The sequence below is a fragment of the Vipera ursinii genome (assembly GCF_947247035.1).
Source record: "Vipera ursinii genome assembly, chromosome: 2".
Classification (NCBI taxonomy): Eukaryota; Metazoa; Chordata; class Lepidosauria; order Squamata; family Viperidae; genus Vipera; species Vipera ursinii.
The window spans coordinates 261,384,626-261,395,052 of NC_139513.1; the positions used below are offsets into that span (position 1 = coordinate 261,384,626).

The 10,427-nt window shown below is 47.0% G+C and overlaps 1 protein-coding gene across 1 annotated transcript; it reads right to left on the reverse strand.

Moving 5' to 3' along the window:
* Window positions 1–1,155: 1,155 nt before the first annotated feature.
* Window positions 1,156–2,406, reverse strand: FOXD1 (forkhead box D1; the record flags this gene model as incomplete). Its single annotated transcript, XM_083356911.1, has 1 exon — window positions 1,156–2,406. One exon carries the CDS (start codon window positions 2,404–2,406, stop codon window positions 1,156–1,158), a length of 1,251 nt encoding a protein of 416 aa, XP_083213037.1.
* Window positions 2,407–10,427: the final 8,021 nt, after the last annotated feature.

Genomic DNA, 10,427 nt, shown 5'->3' on the forward strand with positions numbered 1-10,427 from the left:
TACCAGACTTTATCCATCACTAAAAGAGCTCCTTGTTTTCTTTGGTTATTCCTTACCTTATTTGAGTTATTTCTTTAGGAAAAACTCAAAAATATTATTCTGTGTCTGCTGCGCTATAATGGTTTCTACCAGAGTAGATCAAGGAATGAGGTAGTTAAATATAAGGCTACTGGTTTTACAGTTTAGGTACAAAGGAAGTCCCGCTGATTTCAACTATGACCCTGTGGGATTACTGAAGACCAACTTCAGGAAAGAGGGAATGTACAACTTCATATCAAAGTTGCTAATCTCATGGAAATATTATAAGCTTTCATCTGGATTAGGTTATGGCCTTGAAAACCATACCTCCTCTGAGAAAACATGTGGTGTTATTATTATTTTTGTTATTGTTATTTTTATTCACCTGCCTAAATATTAATAAAATTAGAACTACAAATACATGTTCACAGGGCCGAACACTAAAGATCTGAAGCCCTAAAGCCAATAGCGGGATTTATTTTCTTGAAAAATCATTTGCTTTATTTCCAGAAATATGTAAAAAAAAAGTTTTGCTTTTTTTTTTAAAAAAAATGGAAGGTACAATAAAACTTGTCAGTCCTCTTAACAGTAATCCTGATAAAGAATATGCATAAAATACAAATTGAAAGGACAAAAAAGCCTTCCATTCATATATACCCCAGGTTAAAACGACAATGACAATCGCTTCTATGTAAACATTTTGATCTTCCCGTGCATAAAAAGTACGGGGAAAAAAATGAGCTGCAAATGACGATCCCCTCAACATTTTTGCTGGATTCCGATGTCCTCCCACCCACCGCCTCCTCTCTTCCTGGGGGAACCCAGCGAGCTCTGCAACGCAAAGCAAATAAAACTTTTTTTTTTCTTCTGAAAAGATATTTTAAAGGGGGGAAAAGGGGATGGTGTCTGTTTTCAAAGCAGAGACCTGAGGACCGTTTCTCCGCCAACTGTCTCTGCAGCATCTAGAAATGGCTTTGCATAAATAGAGGTACGGAGGAAGAAGCAAACCGGAAGGCCAGAGACAAGCGAGGAAAAGGGCACAGAGAAACCAACCAGCGAGTCGATCTGTCCGGAAAGGTCTCTCCGCGTCGCTGCTCTCCAAAGCCGAAGGGAGGCGAGGCTGGCGGGCCCAGGCAGCTAGCAGTTGGAAATCCGGGCCGCGCAGCTTTCCAGGCTGCCCAAGGCCGCCCCGTGGGGGGGCAGAGTTCCCAGTGAGGCGGCGGCGGCGGCGGCAGGAGAAGCCAGCGAGGGCGAAGGCGACGGCGAGGCCATTAAAGTTCGCGCCAGGACCGGCAGCCCCGCGGCCTGAGATCCGCAGCGGTTCCCCGCCCCGGGGCTCACGCCGGCCCCGATGATGCTCTCAATGGAGAACGGGGAGCGCGCCAAGGCCGAGGTGGTCTTGGTGGCAGCCGCGTGCAAAGAGGCGGCCAGCGACGGGCCCAGCTGGGCCGCGTAGCCGAAACTGGGAGTCCGGGCCAGCTCCGACGCCGACGCCGCTGCCGGGGGCAGGAGGGAAGGCGGGGCGGGCGGCAGGACGGGGCCCGACGCCGACGGCCGCCTCTCCTGAGGCTGGAAAGCGAAGAGCGTCGAGGGCGCGTGGTAAGGCTGGAGATGGAGGCCGTAGCCGCAGCTATAAGGACCGTAGGCGTAGGCGGGGGGCTGGCCGGGGTGCCCAGGCGGCGGCGGCGGCGGCTGGGCGGCCGGCGGCGGGTGAAGGAAGGCGGCGGGTTCGAGCCCGCGGAGGAGCAGGTCGGACGCCGGCAGCGGCTGCCGCTTGAAGCGCTTCCTGCGCCGCAGGAAGCTACCGTTGTCGAACATGTCGGCGGACTCCGGGTCCAGCGTCCAGTAGTTGCCCTTGCCCGGGTTGCCCGGCTCGCGGGGGATCTTGACGAAGCAGTCGTTGAGCGACAGGTTGTGGCGGATGGAGTTCTGCCAGGCCGGGAACTTCTCGCGGTAATAGGGGAAGCGGCCGCTGATGAACTCGCAGATCTCGCTCAGCGTCAGCCGCTTCTTGGGGCTCTGCAGGATGGCCATGGTGATGAGCGCGATGTACGAGTAGGGCGGCTTCACCAGGCTGCTCTTGCCGCCGCCGCCGCCGCCCGCCGCCCTGAAGGGCCCCGGCTGCGAGGGGGAGCCGGAGGACGAGGAGGAGGGCGAGGAGGGCGAGCCGGAGGCCGGGGACCCTGCCGGCGCCCGCCCCCCCGGGGACCTGGGCAGTGAGACGGCCTCGTCCTCCTCGTCGTCGTAGGGCCGCCGGGGAGGGGGCTCCTCCTCGTCGTCCTCGTCGCCGCCCCCCTCGTCCTCTCCCTCCCCGACCACATCGATGTCTGCCTCTTCGGCCAAGGCGGAGGAGGCGGCGGCGGCGGACATCTCCGCGCTCAGAGTCATCGCTTGGCGCAGCCGGACATGGGCGCAGCGGGCGGGAGGCGGCGGGCAACTGCCCGCGGGAAGCGTCGGTCCCGGTCAGGGACCCCCTCCCCCCCGGACGGCCGCGCGCGGGTTCGGGCCCCGCGCTCCTCCACCAGCCGGAGTTGGCTTGCCGGGCTGCTGGGCTGACTTCTCCGGCGGATGGGCGGGCCGGGAGCTTGCTCCCTTCCGTCGTTCCCCTCAGTCAGGAATGAACCCTGCGGGGGGGAAGCCGCCGCGACCCTTCTCGGGGAGGCTGGCAAAAGCAGCGGAGCCCGCGGAGGCGCTCGGCCAGGCTGAGGCCGTGCCCAAAGGGGATGGCCTTTTCTCCTCCCGCGGGCGGGGCGGGGAGCGGAGCGGAGAGTCACATGGCGCCAAACGTCAGCGCCACAACCGGGAAAAGATTCCTGAAAAAGAGCGGAGGGATGGGGGTTGGGGGCGGGGAGCGCGATCCGAGCCAGAAAGAAGAGACCGGGGGGGATGGCAAAACCGGAGCCTCATTCCGGGCATAAAAAGCCCCGCTGGGCACCTTGGGGTGGAGGGGGGGTCGGGTGCCCTCAGGAACCCCACTTCCTCTGCCCGCCCCCGCCAACCGGACTGTCCGGGCTGCTTCCCCGCTTCAGACTCTCCTTCGCCTTCCCCCTCCCCCTTGGACTGGGGGGGGGAGAATTATTTTTCCCCCCCTCCCTTCTTAAACCGGAGGGCGCGAGAGAAAGCGCTTGGTGAATAAAAGCAGAGATCCGAACTTCAGCGTTGCCGCCGGCAGGTCCCCAAGTGGGAGAAAAGTCTGCAAGCGCTGCACGGAATCGAGCCAAAGAGGAACGGAGAGGGGGAGGGTCGCGCCATTGCGGGGCGGGGTGGGGGGGGGGAAACACACGGGGGGGACCCGAAGGAATTCCCGCCAATCTTTTAGGCGCTGGGAAGCAGAGCGATGAAAGCGGCTCGGGGTTTCGCCCGGCAAGGTCTGCAGAAGGCGGGTTGGTTGGGTAAACCTACCCAGCCGAGATTTAGTGAACTGTAATCCCGAAGTTTGTCAACCGGGAGCCGGTCCCCTTGTGCTCCGCGGGGCCTGCTTCGGTCGGGGACGTAGTAGGGTCTCTTTAAGGCAGCGTTTCCCAACCTTAGGAACTTGAAGATGCGTGGACTTCAACTCCCAGAATTCCCCAGCCAGCTATGCTGGCTGGGGAATTCTGGGAGTTGAAGTCCACGCATCTTCAAGTTCCTAAGGTTGGGAAACGCTGCTTTAAGGTTTACTTTTGCTCTCCAGCCTGGACCTTTTCCCAGGACTATCTCAGCTCAGACCACCCGAGGACACGATCCCTCGTGGGGACAAGCGGGCTGTCCTCGAAGCCCGGCTCCGTCGTTGGCAGCGCAGTAAATACGCCGAGCCTTTCCCGCTTCGTCCAGATTAAAACAGGGAACTTTTTCATTGAAAGGCGAAGTGATTGAAAAACAGAACATGCCTGAAGCCGGTGGAGGTTTTTTGTTTTGTTTTTCTTTTTTTAAAAAAAATGATCGGGTAATGATCATTTAAATAGAGATGAGCCAACTTCTAAACTGTCCCGACCTTTGTTTCTGCTTTATTCCTCCCTTTTCCCCGCCCCAAACCTTCCGTTGGGAACAAATTAATTGGATAAAAGGAGGAAAGGGCTGCGCATTTCCAATCCTAAACAGCCCAGCGCGCTTACTCTCCTCAGAAGTGAGGTTTTATCCCCAGGTAAGAGAGCCCGAATCCTTCGGCAGTTTGACGCTCCGCGGCTGAAGACGGTCGCCGGGATGTCTGAAAGGCGAGGAGAAGGCCGGGGCTTCTGTGTTGCTGTCGCCAAGGCGCCGCCAGGCGGAGCGACCTACTTGCCGATCTCCACTGTCTCTTCGCTGACCCGTATTGTGTTAACGCCCTTTCGCTGGGACTGGGGGCCGGGAGGCTGCTTTGCTTCTTGCTCTCTCAGTGAATGGGTAGTTTATCAAATGGACATACTTAAAAAGCGCCCGGATTATTTAGGCGGTGAATTAAAAATGTGTGGAACGTGTAGAACTCTCTCTCTCTCTCCCTCTGTGTGTGTGTGTGTGTGTGTGTGAGAGAGAGAGAGAGAGAGAGAGAGAGACCTAATAAAGGCCAAAGGAGGCCAAAACATTTTTCTTTTTGTTCGTTATTATAGCGTGTGTGTTTGTGTGTGTGTGTATGGGTGGATGGGTGTAGAGCCTGTCTGTGTGTAATTAATGACACTCAACCAGGTCCAGAGCAAATTTATTTGGAAATTATTTCATGCTTTACAACTTCTCTTTCCCATTTCTCCTGTATATGTACTCACACATCTATGAAATCATTTACATGCAGCTCATTAAATAAAAATCAGCAGCATTTAAGACTGGGTGACTGGAGAAATCACTCTGCCATTTTAAAAAGAAAAATAAATCCCATTTTCTCTAATAGTTTTCTAAATAAGAATTTCCCTGATGAAATTACACCAATAAGATCCCTTCCAGTATAATTGCCCTGCTTCTTACAGTATAGACAAGGGTTTCGAAATTAAGAAACATGCAACTCTTATGCTTTGATCTTAAATATATTAGAAAGAAAATTCTAATTCTAATAATATATTTTAATTATATATTTAATACTTTATTTAACTCAATTTAGTCCAATTGGCAAATAAAAATCAATCTGATTCATAGACATAATAATTATATTAATTAACTATATCCATTAATATGCCTAAAATAAGGCAACTTGCACATTAATAATGCTTCTTTATCCCATCTGTTTGGAAGTCAAATTTATTTTCTTGGGATTTACTGCCAAATAGATGTATAAAAAATTGCAGCCTAAAGGTAATTCCATTTAGTTCAATATATTTCTAAATTGCTCTAGTAAACTATACTACCATGAATTTATTTTTTTATCTAGCCAAGCCTTAAAGATTAACAAAAAGCAAGTGATCTTGTTAAAAACCAGTGGGCACACAAATTCCCTCCATAGTTTCTCCATAGATAGCAAGTTCTATCACTTAACTTTTGAACAAGGAACCTATCCTCCCAGGAACCACAGTTACGACCAAAAATGAATAAGGATTTGAAAAAAATTGTTAGAAATCAGAAAACTACTTTGATTTAGTGCTTATTTAAATTTTTGAAGTTTTTGATAATGCCAGATGCATGTGCACTGTTTTAATTATATTTATTTCAATTTTCTTCTATTTCAGAAAATTTCAGCTGGCATATTTTCCCAGAAATAAGACTTAATTTCTAAGGAATTGCATATATCTTTTTCCCCCCTGAAGAATATGCCTAAATGGGGGAAATTTCCAGAGGGATAAGGTATTTAGTTGGCTTTGGGAAAGAGAGAGGGGGCAGATATAGAAAGGATACAACATTTATTAAATCTACGTGGCTCAGGTGGATCACTTCCATCAGATGCACAGCGGACTGGAGGTGTCAGACCTGTTAATTCTGACTGGGAAGCGCTGTTCCTAGGTTGAGGTCACCCAGAAAGGACCAGAAATGTAACTAATCACCGCTTGTATTCGCTAACGAGAGAAACGGAGATCCTGTGAGACGCCGGAAGAATGGATTCGTTAAGAGTTTATATATAGCCGTCCAACATTCCCGTTTCAGTCCGTTTCCATTCCGCTCTTCGACGGTTTGGGGTGGGGAGTTAATGCCTGAGTGTTCTGGTCACAAAAGAAGACTTTATTTAAGTGGAACCCGTGGAAAAGGAAGAAGCGGGAGAAGCGATCGACTCTGAATGAATGTATTGGAGTGACTCGCGTGTTAGAAAGCCAGATAATCTTCTGACCCGGACGCCGGCTTTCTCCCAGGCTGCGGCAGTAAAAGAGAAGAAGCGCCTCAGGAGAGCCACGACTGAAAAGTTCCCCGGCCGTCGTCGGTCCAACCGTGGGAGACAGAAGGGACTGCTTAGGTCAGACACGAAACAGTTGCCCAAGTCGGCTATCTGCAGATCTAGGAAGGTTAACTGCCCCTTCCTCCGGACAGCTGTGAATCGCCCTGCGGGACGAACAGAAGCTCCCAAGCTGCGTCCCCCCCCCCCGGCAATGGAGAGGAAGGATCCCTTCTCTCTCCCCAGTGAACGACGGCCGCATTCTTCAGACTCTCACCGCGGAAAAGCGGGGCACTCTTAGTCCCGTAGTCTGGCGAGGGAAAGGTAGCAGTGGAGCAATATGTTCTGGTGTCGTGCACGCCTCCGCTCGTCTTCGGGCAGCAAACATCTTCAACCAGGCCGGTCGAATGACTGTGCTCACTGGGCATTGTGCGGGCTGCAATCTAGCTTTCTGGAGGGCGCCAGGTTGCAGAAGGCCGTCGAGGTGGCTGCCTCCTAGGCAGCTTCTTCCTCCTCAGTCCCGGAGAGTCGCCGGAGTGACTTCGTAGAGGAATGACGCCACCTAGCGGCCACCCGATCAGAAGCTTGTAGCGCTTCAGAGACTATTTTAAGCTGGCTGGATGTGTTGTTCTTCGCGCCGACGGAATGCCGTTGCCCCCCCCCGCGCCCCTAGCTTGATTGATTGATTTATATACTGCCCTTCTCCCGAGGGACTCAGGGGGGTGTACAGGGCAATTAAAATATAACATACAAAAGTTAAAAATAGATTAAATTAAATTTAGCCCCAAACAAAATAAATTAAATTATGAAATTTAAAACCCCAATCCCTCAGTCCAGGCTGGCAAGCTCGAATAACCAGGTTTTCAGGTCACGGCGAAAAGAGCGAAGGTCGGGAGCCATCCGGAGCTCTGGGGTTGCAAAGACTGCTTCTTCTTCAAGGTAAACTAGGCTTTCCCCAATCACCTGCCCCATCGAGTTGGAGAAAAGTTTGCAGACTCATTGTGCTCCGGCTTTGGATCCCAACTCTTGTCATTCCCATCGTTCAGCACGATCAGGATCGTCCTACTAGGTGCATTTTTAAAACGGACAAACTCAGAGGAAGCAAGTTTCAGAAAAGTAGAGAGTTACGACTCGTGAGACGGTTGGGAGGATCGTTTCAACCATAGGCTGGGTTTTAGTAATGTATTTTGTTCTTCTGCTGGAGATAGTGGTATTATTCAAAGGTTGAAATAGCTTGACCAAGCCTTCGTTGCTGGGCACTTATGAAAGAGGTTCCCCAAGCAACTCAAGATTAATTGTAGCTGTCTTTTTTTGCAATGAGCTATAATATGTTGGGCCATCTTACTAGGGCTGTTCTTCATTGCTGTTGAAGCACTATCTACAGGAGACGCTACATTGGGATCCTGGCAAAGGATCTGTATACATATACTGCAGACAGGTGCTACTTGCATGTCCCCAAAACATTTTGGACATTAACTTTAAAGCCCAACACAGCTGTATGGTCTGCCCATCTACAAAACTTTATAAGCCTGAAATGTTCTCCTTAGTGCTACTCTCCATTTTCCTCTGTTTCAGGTCATTATAGTCACCTGACCTCCCTTCATAAACATCTGATAGGTGTTTGGGTTTTTTTACATCATGAAGTTGCTTTGGATACACTGGAATAAGGAGGAGAGTACTTGTGTTAATTCTGGAATACAAAGGAAATTCAGTCTGTCTCACTCATGTCTGGAGACAAGATTATGGCAAGTTCATCAGAACACAGCAGGAGAAAAAGGCTGCTTACGCTGATATTTTCAGTTTTAGAGAAAGTCTTTGACAATTTGAATTGGATTTGTTTGTTTACAGTTCTGAAATATATAAACCTTGGCTATAAATTTATTAAATGGGCAAGTTCAATTTATATTTCTCAGGAAAAACAAATAATTGTTAATGGAGAACTAACCAATCCTTGTATGATTTCAAAAGGGACAAGACAAGGATGTCCTGTATTTCCACTTTTGCTTATTTTAGTTCTTGAAGTACTAAATAGAGACATAAGATGAAAGAGTTATGGGAGTTAAGTTTTAAAAAAAACTTATAAGAGCATTTGTGGATGTTAATTCTGAAAGATCCATTAGAGGGAGTAGAAACATAAATGGGAAAATTAAAGGACTTTGGTTTTAAGATTTATAATCAGAAAACAAGGATGATAACAAAAATATGAAAATAGAAAACCAAATAGATTGATGAGGCAAAGTGATTTTAAGATTGAGGAAAAAAGTAAAATGCGTGGGTATTACTATGACAAATATGAATTGGATGTTATTTCAAAATATATTAAGATATGAAATAAAATTAAGAAATACATGTTGAGATGGGAAGAATTAAAATTATTGGTGTTGGCGGGGATCTTTGTCATAAAAATGAATGTTTTGCCAAAAATGGTGTTTTTGTTTCAGACAGTGCCTGTTCTGACAACTGATGTTCCATTCAAACAATGGCAAAAAGATATATCTCAATTTATAAGGCAAGGAAAAAAACATGAGTTAAATATAAAGTGTAAAAAGATTCAAAGGAAAGAGAAGAACTGAGTTTACTGGATTTGAAATTGTATTTTGCTGCTTGTTGTTTGGTTTGGATGAACGACTGAATGTTGCTGAGAAGCAAGAGATTTTTTTACAGTTAGAACACCACGAGTGGCATGTATATTTATGGTACAATAAGGTTAAAATTAATGTGGACTTTAAAATCATTTTTACATGTGCCGTGTTGAGAATATGGAGTAGATATAAACCTGACTCATGCTCAAAAAATGGTTTACGGATCTCAGTTCAAGTAGTTTTTCACAGAAGATAAACAGACAAGGACAAATGGTTGGAGTACTGGGAATTATTGGAAAACCACGAAGGGGAATTTAAAATCAAAAGAGCAATTAACAGCAGAAGAATATAGTTTTCATTGGTTTTCCCATGTAGTTATCAGATTGATTCAAAATGGACAGAATGACCCATGGCATGGAGCAACATAAGACAGAATGTGAAGTACAGTTGTATACTGATAATGAACGTGCAATTGCTAAAATGTATACACTTTTGCTGAAATTTGAAACAGAGGAAAAACAGATTAAAGAATGTATGATAAAGTGGGCTAAGGATTTTGGTTATAATATATAGATGGATCAATGTGAAAATCTGTGATTAAAAGGGTTGAAAGTTACGTGTTATGATCCCAAACAGAATTTTTATAAAATAATGTATTGTTGATACATGATGCCAGAGAAGTTATTTAAAGTGTATAAAAACACTTTAAATGTATGTTAGAAACATGAACAAGAAGAAGGGACAATTCATCATGTTTGGTGGACATGTAAAAAAAGATTTAAAAATTGGTTTCAAAAATATAGTTTGATGCAGACGATTTTAAAGATTCAATTGAAGTGAAAGTTTTCCCTTTTAGAACTACAGTAAACAGTTAGAAAAATGCCATTGTGATTTAGGGCTTGGATGATTAGACAGGACAAATTATAGAACAAATAGTATTATGAAGGGACTTTAGAGAGAGAGAGACATTAAAATAATTGTGAATTATTAATATTGATATCGCACAGTCAGCCAGATGTTCAGACTGGGTTTGGCATTTTTGTCTACTTATCGCACCTGGGATAGGCAGTTGTGGATGTTTGATGGTGTTACAGATATCATGGCGATATGGAAGCTTTTCCCAGTAAAGCCGCTTTTCGCAATTGACTGATGGTGAATTTCTCAATGCCAATGGTGTTCAAGTGGTGCTCAAGTTGTTTTGGGATTGCACTCAAGGTGCCTGTTACTATTGGTACAACCTTTGCTTATTTTTGCCACAGTTTTTCAATTCCTATTTATAGGTCTTTGTATTTTGCTATCTTCTTGAGTTCTTTCTCTTCTCTTCTGCTAACTCCAGGCACTGCCACATCCACTATCCAGACTTGTCTTTCTTATTGACAATTGTTAACATTAAGAAAACCAAGATCATGGCATCCGGCCTCTCAATTCCTGGCAAATAGATGGGGAAGAAATGGAGGTAGTGACAGATTTTATTTTCCTGGGCTCCAACATCACTGCAGATGGGGACTGTAGCCAAGAAATTAAAAGACGCTTGCTCCTGGGGAGGAAAGCAATGGCAAATCTAGACAGCAGACTAAAAAGCA